The sequence below is a fragment of the Aplidium turbinatum genome, chromosome 9 (assembly GCF_918807975.1).
Source record: "Aplidium turbinatum chromosome 9, kaAplTurb1.1, whole genome shotgun sequence".
NCBI classification, from domain to species: domain Eukaryota; kingdom Metazoa; phylum Chordata; class Ascidiacea; order Aplousobranchia; family Polyclinidae; genus Aplidium; species Aplidium turbinatum.
The window spans coordinates 27,433,167-27,452,562 of NC_137480.1; the positions used below are offsets into that span (position 1 = coordinate 27,433,167).

General features: G+C 39.8%; 1 protein-coding gene across 1 annotated transcript in view; it reads left to right on the forward strand.

Annotated features, from left to right (window-relative positions):
* LOC145777591 (DBH-like monooxygenase protein 1 homolog) overlaps window positions 1-19,120 on the forward strand; it is a 48,267-nt gene extending 29,147 nt beyond the window's left edge. The window contains exons 14-15 of the mRNA XM_082589012.1: window positions 9,744-9,924; window positions 15,686-19,120. Of these exons, the coding sequence (XP_082445138.1) occupies window positions 9,744-9,924; window positions 15,686-15,735 (231 nt within the window). The 3' untranslated portion in view covers window positions 15,736-19,120. The remainder of the gene's footprint in view (window positions 1-9,743; window positions 9,925-15,685) is intronic.
* The last annotated feature ends 276 nt before the right edge of the window (window positions 19,121-19,396 follow it).

Here is a 19,396-nt window from a genome sequence, read left to right on the forward strand (position 1 = left end):
CATTTGTATCTACTCCACTTTTTTCTAAATAATCTAACAGCTTTGAAGCTATCTCAGCCCCTGTCCCGTTACTTGCACAAACATGCCCGAAGTAAGATGATCCTGGTTCTGCTATAATTGTTATGTGTTACTCTTCTTCTTCTTCGTCGTATGAGCTGTTCTTCGGGACTATATGTTTGGGCATGATGTCATCAGCCACTCGACAGTCTCGTCATCCAGGGTCTTCAGTCCAAGCGTTCCATGTGGTGGTTGATGGATTGGGCAGTCATGGACGACATGATCTACTGTCTGGTCTGTGGCACCACACTCGCATCCCAGTGAGGGAGCCAGGCCCCATCTGCACATGTCTGAACGAAAGCGACCGACGCCGGTTCGCAGGCGGTTAAGCCGGACCCACGCAAGTCTTGCGAGGGACATTCCCGGAGGGTGGGGATCGACGTCGGGTAGGAAATCATGGAGTCGGGAGGTGTTGTTTTGCCACTTCATGTTCCATGTGTAGTTCGTCCAGTGTGCCGCACTTATTCCAAGATCTTCAACGTTGTTCAGAAGCTGTTGTGCGGCGGGCACAAATGGGCGTCTTGATTTCAGTCGCTGCTGTCCTCCAGGTAGGCGCTGGAGTGTACTGTGGAGGAGGTGGTCGGGGTCCAGTGCGCGACGGGCAAGGGAAATCATGGCTCCTTTACGGCGAAGCTCAGCAGGTTGGATGCCTGCAAGGATGGGAAGGCAGTCCGTTGGAGTGGGACGCAGGCATCCAGTCACAGTGCGTAGTGCGTCATTGATGGCGGTGTCAATGTGGCGGGTGTGAGAGCTGCGGCACCACACTGGTGCGCAGTACTCAGCGGTAGAATGGACGAGGGCCAAGGTAGCTGTGCGAAGGGTTTTCGCATCAGCTCCCCAGCCGGAACCCGCCAGCCGCCTCAAAAGTGCAACGCGCGCAGATAGTTTTTTGCGCAGTGACTCCAGGTGTCGTCGGTACGTGAGTGACCTGTCCAGGGTTACGCCGAGGTAGGTGGGTTCGGCGCAGTAGGGGAGGTGTTCGTCATCGGTGGTAATGTTGATCTCACGTTTTGCTTCCTTGTTGTTTAGATGGAAGGCCGCCGACACTGTCTTTGCCTTGCTGAGCTGTAGCTTCCATTTCTGGAGATATGTTGATATAGTTGACATGTCCTGGCTTAGGTTCCTCTCCATTGACTGCCAGTCTCCGGCTGGATGCAGGAGAGCCAGATCGTCTGCGTAAGCATACTTCCTGGAGATGGTGTCAGGCAGGTCATAGATGTAAGTGTTAAAGAGGAGGGGAGCCAGGACAGAGCCCTGTGGGACGCCGTTCCTGAGTCGACGTAGTCTACTTCGTCGGCCGCTACCGGTGGAAAGGGTAAAGCTGCGGTTTTGCACAAGTTCCATAATCATATGGACCATGTGCCTGTCAGGAAGGAGACGAAGTAGTTTGCAGGTAAGGCCGCTGTGCCATACAGTGTCGTAGGCAGCCGTGAGATCGACAAACACGGCGCCAGCCTTCTTTTTTGCCGAGAAGCTGTCCTCGATGTCTTGGGTCATCAGAGTGACCTGGTCTACAGTTGATCTACCGTGGCGAAAGCCGGCTTGTTCCCGAGGGAGCTGAGGATCTATTATCGGTTCGACATGGGCGTAGATAAGTCTTTCTAGTATCTTGAAGGGGATACAGAGCAGAGAGATGGGACGGTAGCTCTTCGGGTCCCCTGGGGGCTTCTTCGGCTTTGGAACTGCAACCACTAGGGCTCTTCTCTAGATTCTTGGGATGCGCAGGTGACGCAAGCAGCAGGAAAGGAAGTCTTTTAACCAGGACCTCATAGAGTGGGCAGCTTGGAGTAATGTGTTACTCTGATATTATTTTACGGTGAAATTTGCCATCAATCTCTTTTGCATTAAACATTGTCTTATCTTTTCGGCCATCAAAATATAAACCTGTAATCTTTGTGCTGGCTTTATCTTATGATAAATGCTTTGAGACTCCATATCTGTCACAAATGGTTGCCATTGTTTGCAAAGATTTGAGGAAGACCTTTCTCTTCTTTGGACAGGAAGCATCTATATATGTACCACTATTGTTAGGACATTCTGTGTCACTGCTACTGTCACTATGATAAACCTGAGATGATGCAGACAACTGAGTTGCACAACTTCTTGGGGTCAGTTCACAATGCTTTAACATTATTGTTCTCCTTTTGTTTCTTCGTTCTAGCTTTTATGTTTCTGCTTTATCAACACTACCAATAATAATCATTTGCCTAGCATTTCGTTGATCTATCAGAAATTCCTTTTCGACATTAGGCAATTTACACTCTTTCTCACACTTGCAGTTATACAAGTTAGCACTAGGGTGGCTCATTTTCCTTGATGTTCTTTAAAATTTTTGTCAGTTTGGAATAATGTTCCATTTTGCTCACTGATATTTGTAAACCAAAAATTTTTGTTGGGTTTTGACCTTTGACCCTGGTTCACCCAAGAAGAAATTCTGAATTTTTCTGAAAAATAAGTAAATTTCGAAGTGGTTTAGCAGTATTTGAAGAGAGGATTTCTCAAAATTTGACCACGTGATTTTGACGTTACTTCCTCTGTTAACTTCCACGTGGAACATCTTCACCCTACTCCAAGTCTGAGAGTCACTAATAGTGCATGCTTTTAGTGTCATTTTAGTTGATTTTACAGCCTTTTCCCAAGTCAGTGAATCTATAACATAAACCAACAAAACAATTTTGGCTCAAAAGATGAGAGTCATTTTAGAGTATTTCAGGGCCCCTGATTCCGAAACTGCACTTAGTTTTTTCGAATTGGCTCTAGTTTTCGAGATATTCGACAATGAAAATATTTTTGAAATCGTTTCTCAAAAGCTTTCTATTAGCAAATTACTTATTTTCAGCCCTGTTTACCATATGATGTCATAATTGCACTTGTCTAGTTCAATTGGTTCATATTGCACGAAAGTTAAAAACGCAAGCAAAGGTTGAAATGAATTGTGTTTAACGCAAGAGAGTCATAAATACTCAATGAAAACAGTTGTGAATCAGTAGGCCTACATCACAAGAAAAATATCCCGAAAGTCATGTGTTTATGAATGCAGCTTTATATTGAAAAGGTAGGCCTAATGAAATGGATACTTGTACAAACGAAGTTTTATTCCAAACCTTTGCTAAGGCCAAGTCTTTGCTGCAAGAAGTTTTTTTCTGGTCTATAGGCTAAATAAATGGCATATAGGCTAATAAAATATGCCTTTGACAAGTAGGATGCTGTACAAACAACCCAGATATATTTTGCTGCATGAGGCAATGCAGAGGACCAACACATTCTGCGATAGATACAGCGCTATATGAAAACAAGCATTATTATTATTACTTTGACATGAAGCTGGGTGATCAAGATAAGTCCTGGGTTCCTCCTAAAGTATGCAAACATTGCACTCAAACCCGTTTCTGATGGGCTCAAGGCTAAGAAGTTCAGAGTGCCATGGCATAAAGAGAGCCGTGGAATCACCATGAAAATTGATACTTCTGCACGGTGAGGATGTTCGAAGGAAGTCGGAACATCATGTTTACATGGAGTGTGCAAGGCAGTCATTGCATGGATGTTGCTATTTCTGTTTGCCCTCTCTAGTTTCAAGTGGTGATTTGCTTGAAACAATAGGAAAACGGGCATGACTGAGAGTAACCTCAATACCTTCAGTAATGTTTTGGAGCAAGGTCAAGTTTTTTCCTCAAAACCATTTCTACCACCTACTGTAGTACGGTAGTTAAAGATTTAGTTATCAAAAGTGGTAGCTGCAATCTTGGCACCTCATCTCGATAAACATGACATTCTTGACTCCAAGGCCAAGATTACGTTCTTCCGCAGCAAGGATAAAATTCTAAGCAGCTACTTTACTGAAGAACATAACTTTGTATTCTGTAATTATATAAATGGCCTTCAAACCTTGATGGGTGTTGCTCAGTAGGCCAATCATAATAAAGAGTTGCGTTTGTTCATCGATAGCTTTGTTTTGTTTATTTGTCTAGTTTGTTAAGCAAAACAATGTATGCATTTTGTTTGTACTTAGTAGCTTACTTAGTAAGTCTGAGACTGTTGAAATCAACAAATATATTAATGCAAAACACAAGTTATATATTCTACATCTTGTATCCTCAGGCTTGCTTCACATCATATTTTGATTGTTACTAGGCCAGTAAACGTTAAATAGCTGTTTGTTTGGGTTGTAATCAGCGTGATTGGTTCCAAATAGCGTTTACACAACTCAGAAATGTGCCTGGGATTACTTCCAGTTTTGTGTATGTAGTAAACGACATGACGTTAAATCTATAGGGGCTCAAAATTGCGAAAGAAATATTTTTGCTGTAGCCTAACTCAAAATCTAAAGCCAATTCGAGAAAACTTAGTGCATTTTTAGAATCAGGGGCCTCGAAATACCTTAAAATGGCTCTCACATGTCTTTATATAAAAAAAAGTTTTGTTGGCCTGTGAAAATCGATAAACATCGTCAAATGATTCAAGAAACTGAAAGCAGTAGATATTTATTACGTGAAGGGTGCACAAAGAAAATCATGTCTGAAATGTGGTAGAATTCGACATTTTGAGAGTAATAGCCTACATGTGTCAGTGTTCATGGAGTTGCTAATTAAACCACTTTGCTTGCTACAAGTTTGTGTTACTGCCTCTTATTGTGTCCATTAAGATGCTAGAGTGCATTAGAAGATAGCGGGTGAGCAGTTTCAGGGATAAGCGAAAATTCGATATTTTGAAAAAATTCAAACCAGGTGAACCAGGGTCAAACGTTAATATTTTTTTGTGAAATTTGGTGTAGGAGATACATTTACCAAAAGGAACAATATTCCAAACTGACGAATGATTTAAAAGAAAAAAAAAAAATTTTCGAGATTTTGCGCTAGCCTAGTTAGCACACTTGCAAGCCGAAACGTCAAATAGATGGTCAGCTTTCTCCTTGAACTTGCAAAGTCTTTCTTTGTAACTATCTTTGTCTTTATCTCGCTTATAGTTCTTCAGAATAAGCCTGTAGTGTATTCCTTGTAGATTGAGTCCATCATTTGTTCCATCCTAAGATACGCCACAATAGGGATTGATGCCTTGTGCCACAAGTCTGCTACCTTGTTTAGTACTACTCCTGATATTTCTTTATGTGGGCGATTCGTCCTCAATTCATTCTTCATTCTCTGCTGAGTGAAACTGTAGAATTTCATTACATCTCGATACGTCGGAAGCATATTCTCTGGCACCTCAGCTGATGCACCAAGGATAACACAGAATGCATTTTTCCTTAATACTGCCATATTAACTGACTAAACCTAAACCGTAAGCAACTCAATCTTAAACAGAATAACGCGTACTTGAATTAGTAAAGCATATTCTGGAAAAAAACCTTCGTGACGTCATAATATCACATTATGTTGCAATAATAATATATTCTGGAATTGGGGCAAATCGAAAAAGAAGTGTGTAACTTCGATAGGAAATGTGAAAAACTGAATTTGGCGGCCATATTGGATTTGGTGACGCCATAATTTGCTCACCCTGTCATCATATGTATTTCTAGTGTTTTATGACATAAACGAGGAAACCTTGTTGAAATATGATGAAAATTGGGCAAGTATTGGCAAAGTTATGGTGAATTTACTGTATTTTCAAGCAAAGTTGGCGGCCATCTTTGATTTGTGGATTGAGATTCACCAAGACATTATTTTTTTTAAATTTTTTTTTCACAAATGCGTTTTTCATGAACAAAAGCAACTTTTTAGGGGGCTATGTTTTTGAATTTCGCGAAAAAGTTATTTTCACTCCACCCTATTGTGCAATATAGCCAGATCGTTGGCATAGGCATACAGTTTAGACGTTGTTGGTGGACGGTCATGGCAGTGCCGGTCTTTGGGGTGTGTAAACCGTGCGATCGCACAGGGCCCGCAAATTAGGAGGCCCGCAATTTACTCAGAAAATACAGTAATTTTGTCATTTCTAATGGAAAAATTCAAGAAAGGAATTAGCAGCAAGAAAACATATAGCGACTCAACGAGTGCAACCTATTTCGTTCCCTGAAAAGATAAAAAAAAAACAGAGCCGAAGTTGCTGATCGGAGTTGCCGCAAACATTTCAAAATTTTTCTCGATTTTTTCAGGGGACGAAATAAGTCGAAATTTGATTTTGTTATTCCCATTTCAGGGGACGAAATAGGTTGCATCCAGACTCAACATAGAGTCATAGCTTTATTTCCGAAAAATGCCAAAGAAAGCATGATCTTATCCTTTTGCAGCAAAGACAGCACCATTTTACAGTGTCATAATATTCATACCCAAATTTTTGTTGAACATGCTTTCAGAATGCCCCAAATTCAAAATATTTTTTCAAAATTTTCTGGGGAGATGCCGCTAGACCCCCCGCCACTGGGTGTCGCCTTTGACGATCACGCCTTCAGGCTTCGCCTGCTGACCGTCAAACCACCCCTCTCCTTTCAATATACCTAGCTAGGCTACTGAATTAGATTATTGTCATTGGGACCCGCAAGGCATATTCCGCACAGGGCCCGAAATACCCTAAAACCGGCACTGGTCATGGATGCAAACATTAAAAAGGAGTGGAGCCATGACGGGTCCCTGGGAGACGCCATTCTTGGCATCTTGGCCTGCTTGTTTGTCCGCGACCGGTAGTGAGGGTGAAGCTACGGTTGTAGACAAGCTCCATAATCATTCCAACCAGTGCCTCTAGGAAAGGAGCTCAGACGACCTGCCTGAGTAGGCACGGGTGTTGGGCGCTTCGCATCCTTGATGCAAAAATGGGGCCTATCAACATCTGCGGCATGCAACTGTGGCGCAGAGGAACAGACAGCAGACCACATCCTCTATCAATGCCCGACGTTTACCCCTCCAAGGGCAGTTGGTCTACCAACGCTGGAGGACTCCATCATCAAGTGGCTGCTCGGGGAGTGCCCAGACCTTTCACCCAGATGAAGTGTAGCCGAAAAATAGCAACAACATCTCATACGAAAGAAAAAGAGGGACTATTACAAAAGTCTCCCATAAAATGTTAGTGAATGTCTGCCAGGTTACTATTCGGGTTGAAGACAACCGACAGTGAGGAGAATGTATCGGGATTGGATGCTGTTGGGTTTTCAACTCATTCAACATGAGCCATACAAAAGTTTTCTACATTTATTCAAAATCGCAAGAATGCTTTAATGTGCACCCAAAGTACAATATAGTGTGAAACAAAACGAGAAGCGCTGATTAACAAAAACGCAAAAGAGAAGACCTAAGGGGAACGAAAACAAGGCACTGGCAGATTTAAGGCAAAATTTTAGGGGCCGCCAATGCCAAAGAAGTATGCAACAACCTCGCCGCGAATGGCTTGGGAAAATTTTTTGCGTTTTTATCAATAAAATTGCCTAAGTCAGGTAGGCTACCAGTCATTCCCACATCACAAATCAACACCGCAAGTGACAATCAGTTGTAAAGTTGAGGCAATGCCATAATGCCGCTCGTGGCAATTAAAAGCAATAACCCAGTCAGCAAAGGTTCGTGGGGTCCACTTGGGCTGCATATGGGTTACCCACATTGTATTGCGTGGGCCCCAGTACCTATGTGTCCACGGTTTGCAGAAATGTCCCAAGTGGGCAGCCCACCTACGTCTAATGGGTGGGCAGCCCACCATGGAACCATTATTAAAATGTAAACCGCCGTCGCATTGTATCGTTGTATATATTCAATTTTTATGATTATTGCACTTTAATATAGCATAATGGACCGGTGCGAACGTATATTTTATAATTTTTCATCATGGTGGGTAGCCCACTTCATGCCCACAGAAAGCCCAGAAAGTTTATTTCAAGAAATGAAAATAAATTCCCAGATACATTTTCATGATATGATAACATCATTAAGATAAATTCAATAAAATATGGTGTTCGGTTGTAAAGAAAAAAATATGAAGTAGGCCGCGCACTTGGGGCCTAATCGGAAACATCAGATAAATCCACCTTAAGCCCACAAGCCCACGAATGCCCATGGAAATCCCACGTGGGCCCCACGAACCCTTGCTGACTGGGAACGAACGTGAAGCGATAATTTATGTATTTTCCTCTAAAACTTTAGGCCATACAACAGTGATTGCTCCAAGTGAATGAAAAGGGGTAACTGCCAAAATCCATTTCAATAAATCACCAACCTAGAGAGCATGAAGCTCACTGGTGCATAGCCCAAAAATGCATATAAAGAACATTCAAACGGTGAGGCCTAGGTGTACTTAGTAGCCTACAAGTGAGTGGTAGCCTACTCAGTTAAGACATTGCGAATAAAAAAATAATTAAAATATGAACAAAGCGCTTGCAGCAATAAGAGTCTACTATTTCTATTTTGTAGAATAAGCGAAATCGGGCCTATGCCCTATCACCAAAACAAAATATTGTGAACTGACAATGATGCAATTGAGCAAAAGAACAATACGATTAAACTACTCATGCTGATAATGTTGCAAAAACGTCTCAATACGTAATTGTAATTTGTAACAACGTATAAAAATGACATTAGATTTCCTCAAACAAGTACTTCGATCACAAACATGTTTTGAATAAAATACGTAATAAATTTAGCAGAGATGTGTTCAAGACCAGATCCAACTTTCCTGTCCAAAAGGTTGATGTATGGCATTCCCTTCTATCTCTCTGCCTAAACTGCTCAAAGATCTGGATTGCTACCATGCATTATATTATTTAAACTTGAGTTAAAAAAGTTTCTTTTTATGTATACACAAGTTTCTCGAAAACAAAATGGGATTAGCCGATCTATCAACGTTAAATAAAACACAGTTTTGTTCATAACAACAGTTTTCTGTCACCTTTTGCGAAACGGTCTAAGATTTCTTCTGACGTAACCGATAGCCTACATCTTTGTTGCAGCATATGATCAATAAACTGGACATCCTTTCTTCACGCATGCAGCTATGTATTTTTGTTTTTAGCAATTTCAGGGTGGAAAACGATCTGTCAGCTGAGCAAGACGAAATTGGAATGGTAGAAACAATTTTCAATGATGCATGCGCTGTAGGGAAATGTAATGAGATGCACAGCGAAAGAGAGTTTAGAGCCGTTTCTGGTCGATTAGTCAATCGTGAACAAGTCGTGTTCCACGGTTCGAGCTCATCACTGAAATTTCCTCCCAAGGTCAACAAAACGCCAAAAGCTTTGGGCTATTTCTTTCATTTTGTCTATTAAACGAACAAAGTCGTCTCCATTTATATTGGGAATATTAACAGGCAATAGTTTAGAGAAGTCAAGTGCATATTTGCTGTGAGAATTAAATCGAAAGTTAAGCTCCACCAAAAGATTATCCAAAAAAGATAGAATTATTTTTTTACGATAAAAATCCCGAATTGCTTTGTTGACATCATTCTCCTCTGAAGTAAGCGAGGAAATGTTAGCTGTTCACCAGAAAAACCCTCGGCTTCATCAATCCATTTGTTTAGCGTGTCAAAATCATTCCTCCAATACGCTAGAAACTGCGTTACAGACAGCACGAGACTCTTAGAATTTTAGGGGGCGCCGCGGCGCCATAGGTAAATCCGCCCCTGAAGCAAGATATATTGTTTCAACGAAAACAAACCAAAATACACAACAAATACAATCGAAACTACTGAACATAAAATCTTCCTCTAATGCTCAGACACAATATTTTGTCAAAACCAAACGACTTTTAAAATATGTTTGTAATAATTTGCAGGTGCAGCGTTACATACCTGCCATCAACATAACTGAGCCTTATGTGGAAGAGCCAGTCGAGTGCAAGCCAGCTCCAGCTAATCCCACACTTCAGGTGGCATCGTTAAGCGCTTCTGCAGATTATTCTCTGCAAACCAATTCCCACATTTTGAAGAACAACGACGAATCCACTAACACAAAAAGTTAGTTCACCTATCATTGTGACAGAACCATCAGTTGCTGACACGATCAATAGGACGTCAAACCTGAGCTTTCTCGTCTTTGCATTGTTTTGATTGTTTATTTAAATATTATTATTTATCAGGATTGTATTTCAACCAGCACTAATTCATGCTTCAATAACCTTGTTGTTATCGCTACTTTTGTAGCCTACGTGTTTAAGATTTTATAAGCTTGTTCAAAGTAGCCTATATTCAGTACATACATAAAACTGACTGATTATTATTCCAACTCCATTTTATTGCATTTTCAAAACTGGCCTCAAGAAGAATCCATTTCCATTGAATCGTACTTTAGGCGATGCAACCGATTGGTGATTGATCAATTTCTCATTATTCATCTCTCTTGTATGCCTCATCAAATGCTGAACTTCTTTTTGCATAATTATACTTGACTGTGACAGGAGTGTTCTTTATGCTCTATGACAATCCCACCAGCATATACAGTAGGGTGTCCCACGTTTAGGCGACTTTTCAGGAAATTTAGGTTCGGGTCAAATTCTGACTGGATTTTCGTCACTGATTTCAAAAATGACGTTATTTTTTCATTATGACGTCATCTTGATGCGCCAGCTAGCGGATTTTTGCTATTTTGGCCTTATCACGAATATGGTAAGAGCTAGAGAGTTGGAACTTCCGCCAAAATGACCGGAAGTGACGATTTCCTATTTGTTGTCAATACAATATAAAACGCTAACTGCAACAGAAAAGGAGTTATTTTGAAAAACATGTTTTTGGTCATTTTTGGACAAAAAAATGAGAAACATGGCAATTTTGCTACAGTGACGCTTTTATATCGATTAAGTTGCTGTGCTGCGCCACATTGTTTAACAATTAAGTACAATGGTACTTGGTAGTAGTCTACTAGCATATTGTATTTACAATTAATCACCTCAGCATTGATTTTTGCATGCATGTTGCAATTACTAATACTAGCAAACGTTAAACCCTTGGTCATTTAGTTCAAAGATCTATAAAAAAACCACCATTCAACAACACAACACAGTTCAATGGGATTATTTATCACGCCATACTGTGCAAAGCAGCACAAATGCGCAAGTCTGTTTTGGCCAAATCATCTTGGTCATCTCGAATCAAGCCATTCACAACGCCTTTCAGTCTTCCAATGAAGCGCTCTGTTGTTGTCAATCATACGCCAAAACACTGATGGAGACGAAAAACATGCTATGCATAGAGCCATCTTACTTTCTTCGGAGTAAAAATCACGCAAGTTGCCACACTTCAAAAGCGTCTGCTCGATATCAACGTTCTTGGAAAACTTTTCTGTCTTGCCGCATCAGCAGCAAAAGGCGGAGCTTCAGCGTGGGAACTTAAAGCAACGTTTTTAGTGCTCAACCATTAGGATGCATGCTTAATTGCTTAACGATGTATCAGAACAGCGTTGAATACTGGTTCATCAACATATTTATCTGCAAGTTATAAACCTCTTGTGAACAGTACAATTGAGGGACCTTCAGCAGCGGAAGGTTTAAGATGAATGACCAAAGATGCTGGCAAATGAACACAAACAATGAAAGAAACCATGCGTTGAAGATTAGGGATATCCTGAGGTTCAACACAATACCCAAAAATCAGCATTCTTAAGTAACCACTCGCTGTTGTTATCCAACGCGCATGGGACACGCCTTCTTGACGATAAAAAAGTGAGGGTTTCAAATATCCTGGAACATCCATCAATAAATCAGCTGCCAGAGCAAGAAGACACATATGGTCACTCCGAAAAGACGAATCTTTAGCTTCTTTCTTGTGCTTAGAAAGCCATAAGATCTTGGTTTTTAAATGATTTGCGGCTATATCTGTGATAGAAACTTTACAATCTTGTTGGATTTTCAGATGTTGGGGCTTAGGTTTTGGTATTTTCTTAATTCTGTTCATCAAACCACCATCTGCCAGACAAAGTTTATGAATCTTGTTTGCAAAATATCCCAAACAAAAATGATGCAACATTGCATCATTTTTATTTTAGGATGTACTGTTTATGACATAACAATCGAAATAAAAGTGTCACTAAATTCTATTGTTAAGCTACTACCACTGTACTTAATTTTTAAACAAGGTGGTGCAGCTTAACAATCGAAATAAACGCATCACTGTAGCAAAATTCAAGCAAAATTGCCATGTTTTACTTGTTTGTCCAAAAATGACCAAAAACATGTTTTTTCAAAATAACTCCTTTTCTGTTGCAGTTAGCGTTTCATATTTTATTGACAACAAATAGGAAATAGCGCATCAAGATGACGGCATAATGAAAAAATAACGTCATTTTTGAAATCAGTGACGAAAATCCAGTCAGAATTTGACCCGAACCTAATTTTCCTGAAAAGTCGCCTAAAAGTGGGACACCCTAATATACAGCCTTGGAGATCAATGGTTCGCACACAAAACCCAACCAACCGACACAAGATTGCCAGAGTGGCACTGTAAAAGAAGAGTTCAACGAATTGAAATTAAAAATCTGATGACTTGAAGAACTATACGTTTAAAATATCACTTTGAGCAAGTTGAAGTTCTTTCAACGTCGTATAGTCTTTTACTTCCAAGCAAACACCAGCGTGTGTTGTAGCGAAATTGAGCCATTTTTAAATCAATTTTGCTCGAAGACTTTAACCATCATGGTTGGTTGGCTTTGAATCTTCATCCTCTAACTGACAAAGCCTTGATAGCAGAATTGATTCCCAGCTTATTTCTGGTAATTTCACATACTTGTAGAGGCTCTTGACGCAGGGCTGGTTACCGAGATTGGCAGAGTGAAATTTTCCGATTCTTGAAATGTTGTTGTCGAGGAATTATTCCATCCATTAGGTGCCGCTGAATGGAGAGCACTCCTTGGAATGTGTTGCTCAAGCGCACACCCCGAGAGTCGAACCAGCGCCGCGTGATCTTGAGCCGGCGCTTAACCACTGAGCTATCGGGGCGGACTACAACATGTTTGTGGTCTACTGCAGCATGTTCATGGGCTACAGCATGTTTTTGGTGATAACTCAAATTCCACACAATATGATATCAACAGTTCTACATAGAGCTCGACCTATATATCGGTCAGCCGATATGTATCGGCCGATATCAGGTGTAGCCGATATATCGTATCGGCTATTTTTTGCCGATAAACATCGGCCAGCAAAAGCACATTCAAAACCAGCCATACATGCCTTTAGAAGAAACACAAGTTGCTCAAACAATTGCTGTGAGAATATAATTTCCCGCCCATTCTAGTGCGCGCATCTAGAAAATGTTAATACTGTATCCCTTAGCTTCCATTCAAGCAGGAAAAAATTCGAGTTTTACGTTGCTTCAACGATTGATGACATTGAATCAGTGTAACAAAGGTGAATTTTTCGCTAAGAATCGATGGGAGTGCGGGTGTACTTCTACACTAACACGCACAGCTTATTTCAATTCTTACGTCATAATGCCTGGCTTTGATCTCCGAGTGATATTGATAAGGCAAGATTCGTTACAAAATTAGATCATACGAGTAGGCTATCGCAGCAAGATGCAGCAAAATTTGTCAAGTTTTGGTATTACAGTAAGAAAGAAAAGGTCCAGGGAAAATTAACTTTCGTTCACATGACATGCAAAAATAAACCCAAAGAAAATAGCCTAGTGAAACTTTGCACAGAAGAAAATAGCGTCATTGTAGAAGTTTTCCGATTCGTGCCCAGAGCATTGTGACGCAAGAAGCCACACGACCTCTTTCGGTGGAAGTTATGCGGCGTAATTAAGCAAGCAACCACCTACGCCGAGTCCCGGGCGGGTGGGCCGCGCCCGCCGGACATTTCAGGAATTACAAAAAAAATTTAATTCAATTTTAAGTCCAAAAATTTCTGTAACCATCTGCCACCTTCTAATACTAGCCTACTTACCTTATTCGCAAGGTTTTGTCGCCATATGATAGGCCCTACTAGACCTACTAATTAAGCGATTAGTTTTCGTTAATTATTGCCATGTTACATTCATGCAATGTTAAACAACGTTGATTCGCCGTTAAACGAGCAAAAGTGTCCAGCCGCGCCGTTTGTCTCCAATCTGCCACTCGTAAGCCCAGTGCTATAAATCAAGTAAATTGCGCAAACCTGTGAGGAACTTCATTCACAGCAAAAGTCTGACCGCAATTTCCACTGCTGTTACATCGTTTTAACATCGCCAGATGTTAAATCGGTTTAAAAACTGTAGCATTGTTCTTCAAAGGAGTAATTTTCTCTCAAACGACGTCATCAATTAACTCTGCTGCTAAAATGCTCTATTTTGTCGTCTCAACCATCACAGTTGCGTCTGTTACGTGACGTGACAATATGTGTTCGCCCGCCCATCTATTTTGAAAACTCGGCGCCTATGCAACCAATGCATAAACTTTCTTGGACTGGTTTGTTGCTTAATGCTTAATAACCTTGTTGGTAACAAATTTTTCGTAGTTGATATATATCGGCCGATATATATCGGTATCGGCCTAAAAATTTCATAAATATCGGTATCGGCCTGAAAAAGTGATATCGGTCGAGCTCTAGTTCTACAACTCAGGTCCATCACTGTAAATTCATTTAGATTCCATAGGTTACGAATCAATCTTTAGGCTGCATGCTCGAAAATTGAACGCGGTGTAATGAGTACGAAACAATCCAAAATAGGCTGCCCCATTGTAAGACGAAGCACACATTGCACTGTGCTGCATTTGAAAATTTTTTCGATAAGCATAAAGACGTTTTAATTGATTCTGAATCATTTTTTTCCGCTGAATTCAATAATGCAAACATTTGTTTTTAATCAGGAAAGTTTTTTTTCAATCGCATTTTACTGTAAATATGCTGCCCATGTTGATGGTTATTAAGCAAAAAGTAGCTAATTTCTATGGTAGCCCAGATAGCCACTTTATATGGCCTAGAGCCCTAGACCTTGTGAGCATCTGGTCAGATCCCTACCCGATCTGGTAAAAATCTGTGGCTGTCTTATCCCAAATGCTTGGATGGGGAATTGAGAAGAAATTAGGAATATCTTATTCTTATTATTTATTTGCAATCAGACTCAAAGTCCATAGAATTCAAATTTTTAACAGTTATCACACAAAATATCAGACTAACACAACATCAAGCAGGCTACATCAAACAACGTACAAAATACTGTTGTAGAATTAAAGTAGCAATCAGAAGACATAACATTGCGCAAAAGTGGATTAATTGATCTTTTGCAACGTTCTACAAATGCATAGCATTTTTTTCTTAATAGAGCATCAAATGTTAACACGTCGTTCTGTACCTGATACACTCTAGCACTGTCGCATCTCGACAAATTGTGGATAATTCTGTACGAGTCGTTGTAAGCAACTCGTATGCGATTTAAAGTAGAAGTTTCATAGTTACACCATAGTTGCGAACCATACATTGGCATCAGGGCCTGATTAAGGCTCACGGGGGCCCGAGGCACAGCTAAGTTTAGGGGCCCCTATTGGCAATCGCTTTCGATGCAGAGTGCTCAACTGTTACTGCAAAATCGTTCCACAGTTTGAAATTGTTACTCAAAAATAACAAGTGTGCACACACTGGCACAACAACTTTCACTACCTACGCCTACAGTAGGGGAAAGTGCTATCAAGTGGACCGCCTGATAATTTGAACCACTGCTGTTTTTTCAATGACTGAAGTAAACAATTTCATGGTTTGTGAACAGCTTGAATTAACCTTTCTTACTGACCTAGTTTTTACTATTTCAGATTCAAAGGATTCTTCTTCTCTCGCAGGGATGTCAGATTGGAATAATTGATTCCAGATCTGGAATCAAAACGAACTGTCTAGTAGGGAAAAAAAATGTCTGGAATCTGGAATAATTTTTAGAATCAAATTGGGATTGTCTAGACAAGTCTAGATTGTTTTGGTAATTGTATATTTTTCATTGCATTTAGTAGCTGTAGCGCGTGCGCTAGGGTGTTGCAGGCGCCCCATGAAATTTAAATCTTGGTTTCACCATGCTTACCTTTTTTGTGGTACTGTGTTTAGATCAGTAGACCACAAATATGAAGTTTCATAAATTTCATAAAATTTTGTTGTGCATAAACCATGAAATTGTATTCTTCAGAAGCACAGCTCAAGAAATGCAACAATATCGCCTTTTCACAGGAAAATAGTTCAAAATTAGAACTACCGCCCTCTAGTGGTAATATTTTGCAAAAATATTGCTAAAATCAAACTCCTTACCCATGAAAATGGGGGGTGCATGCAAGTTCCATAACAATATGATGAGTAGTTTTCAAGATATTTTAAAGTTTCTTATTTTACCACTAGGGGCAGTATTGTGCAAAAAATTAGTGACAAAACTTGAATATTTTAGGATATACTTATCCCATTTCTCCAATTTTTTTTTTAAACAATTCAGAACATCATAGAGCATCTTTTAAATGTACCCCCAATATTGCAAAACTTATACACTGCCCTCTAGTGGCAAAATACATAAAAAATTTCAAAAAGTGGGCCTCAAAATGGCCTCGGCGGTGGAGGTAAACGTCGATGAAAATTGATGAAACTTTATATTTGTGATCTACTGAGCTAAACACAGTACCACAAAAAAGGTAAGCAAAATCCGAGAGGGTCGGGGCGCCTGCAACACCCTAGCGTGCGCGTAACTTTCTGCCCTAGTTCCGTCTCTTTGTTTGAAACTTTGTTGCTAAATTGCCCGCTCTCTGGCGCGAAAGCCTGCCTGTCACGTAAGTTGGTTAGCTGACAGGACTTTCAGCACACTAGCACTGGGCTTCATTCCATGTACGGCATGTTAAGTTTACTTTTAGTCTGTTATGTTTTTAGGTTGTTACAGTAGCTATTGTTGAGTATAATATTTATTGATTTTCATATTTTGTTGCATTGAAGAAGTTAGATAAGAATTAGTTCAAAAATCCAAGGGTAGCCTACCGTACGTGAAGTTTATTGTAGGAAGAATATGGCTCTACGCTATTGTCCAAAGAAAGTGTACTCTCAAAAATATAGACCTGAGTGGCAGAGGGACTTGAGATTTAATGTCCATATTTATATTGTGTAGCTGTGGATGAACATACTGTGTTTTGATATCGAAGACTTTTATACGGATTATGTAATTTTAATCATATTAGTTGGTATTTCATTGCACAGCCAATGCTATTCGTTGTAGTGAACTCTAATTCGTAGTAGTAAATTCTTGAAGGCCCATTTCAACATAAAGATTCTTACCACTACTTATTGTATATTTACAACATACACTGCATATTTAATGGTATTTTGTTTTAGACTTAAAATGAAATGTCTAGAATATATTTGGAATAATTTAGAATGAAACTGGCGTGCAATCTGGAAGGGAAGGCGAAAACTAATCTGACAACCCTGTCTCTCGTGTTGTCTTTATTTTAGCGTTGGTGATGCCTTCAACATTTAGTTGCAGAATGGTCACTCCTTGACCTACAACAGCTGGTGCTGTTCGCCCTGACAAGGGCGCTGTGCTTGGTCTGGGGGTACCATTCTGATGATTGTTCTTCCGCATGTTGACTTTTATAGCGACAGTTGTAGCAAGTTTAGTTTCCCAGAGTAGGTACTTGCGGGGACGACCACGTGGAGGTACTTGCTTTCGTCCCCATTCAAAGGATTGAGCTGGTTCTTTGTTGTTACTAGAGGTTTGCAATGTTATTTTGCTGGTCTAAACTATTGAGAATTTTTCAAATATTGCTACAGTTACAAAAGATTATTATATATACAAAAGTAATCTGCAGGAGAGGAATTGCTAATGACTATCTGCCAAAATCTTGAAGAAATGTCCACTGTCTAATCTAATTCTAAATGACACCAAGCATTGAAGCAACATAAAATTATGCTAACTGTAATATGGACCACATAACTGTTTGGTAATATGGACCAGTGGTCCAGGTTATGGTCAATTGGTAAAAATTTGTTTCTCAGTAATGAAGACAGGCATAGAAATGAAGTTCCATGAGATTTATGCATTTTTTTCAAACTTTCTAGAGTGCATCATAAAATATACTTGTAACTTGCTTTCTTATAGTGATAAAAGCTACTACCAGTAATTTGCATAATCACTTTGACATTATAAACAATTTGATTAAGTTCTGACGACATGTCTAAGCATGGAAATTGGATTTAAAATGGATTTAAAAAGCAGGAATTTACCCCATTAATCCTCTTGAATTTGATGAAAGTGATTTTCACTCAGCTGAAGTTACTGACAAGCCTCATGAAGTAGACACCTCTCCAAACAATGTATCACCACTGATAATTGATGATCAAGATATGTCTACTCAAGATGTAATTTCTCGAAACATTTCACCTTTGTCACAAGATGTGGTAAACATTGAGAAAGTGGCAAAAAATTCTATCATGTCAACAGAATTAAATGCTGGAACTTTAGCTGATGCATCGTATGAAGCAATCTCACAAGCAACAGGACCATCGTCATTGAGTGTTAAGAACTTACAACCTTGTTTAGTTAGCATTTCATGCAGGGTATCTGTCGAGGACACAAGCCCACTTCCAAAACAAGTTACAAAGGAAAGAAAACGTAAAAAAAACTACAAAGGCTACTGTGCTGACAGGTACGCCACACAAACATAAAATCAAGTTCACAGAAAAAGCTAAACCAGCAAAACAAGTGAGAAAAGGCTTTAACCTTTAACTCTTCAAAAAAGAGTTATTCCAAGCAATGCTGCTTCTGCATGCACTTGTCTTGTGTATGACGAGTCCACTGATGAGGATTGGATTCAGTGTTGTCAGTGCAAGAAATTGGCCCATGAAAGTTGTGCTGATATATTAAATGCTCATTTTTACTATTGTGACAACTGTGCCAACGATCATTGATTTGAAACTTGTTTGAGATGACTATCATGAACGTTTCAGACTATTTTTATTTATTGAGTGTTTGTGTTCTATTTCATGTCTTTGAAGTTTGACTTCCTTGATATATTTACTTTCACATGACAACGGTCCATATTACAGTATGGTGGTCCATATTATGAAACAGGGTGGTCCATTTTAGAAACTGAGTTGATAATATGGACCACTATAATAAAAAAAATAATAATGTTGTTTTCTTTGTTTGTGTTATGTTTTTTTGATTGGAATTGTTTTTGCAAACCAACTAGCCTGTAACTAATCAAATAAAGTTAGTTGCACCCCAATGTTGTGGATTTTGTTAAAAATATTAAGATTTTTCATTAGGTGGTCCAAATTATAGTACTTTCCCTACTAATGTAAAAAAAAATGGGGGCCCCCAAAGCCAAGGGGCCTGAGGCCTGTGCCTCGTGTGCCTCATGGTTAATCGGGCCCTGATTGGCATACAATATGATTGGTACATTACGTTTTTAACTTCGGTAGAGCAATTTCCAAACTTGGACCTAAGCTGATTGGCAGCGACATAAAGAGATCGCACTTGCCTTTTAATATCTGCGTCATCA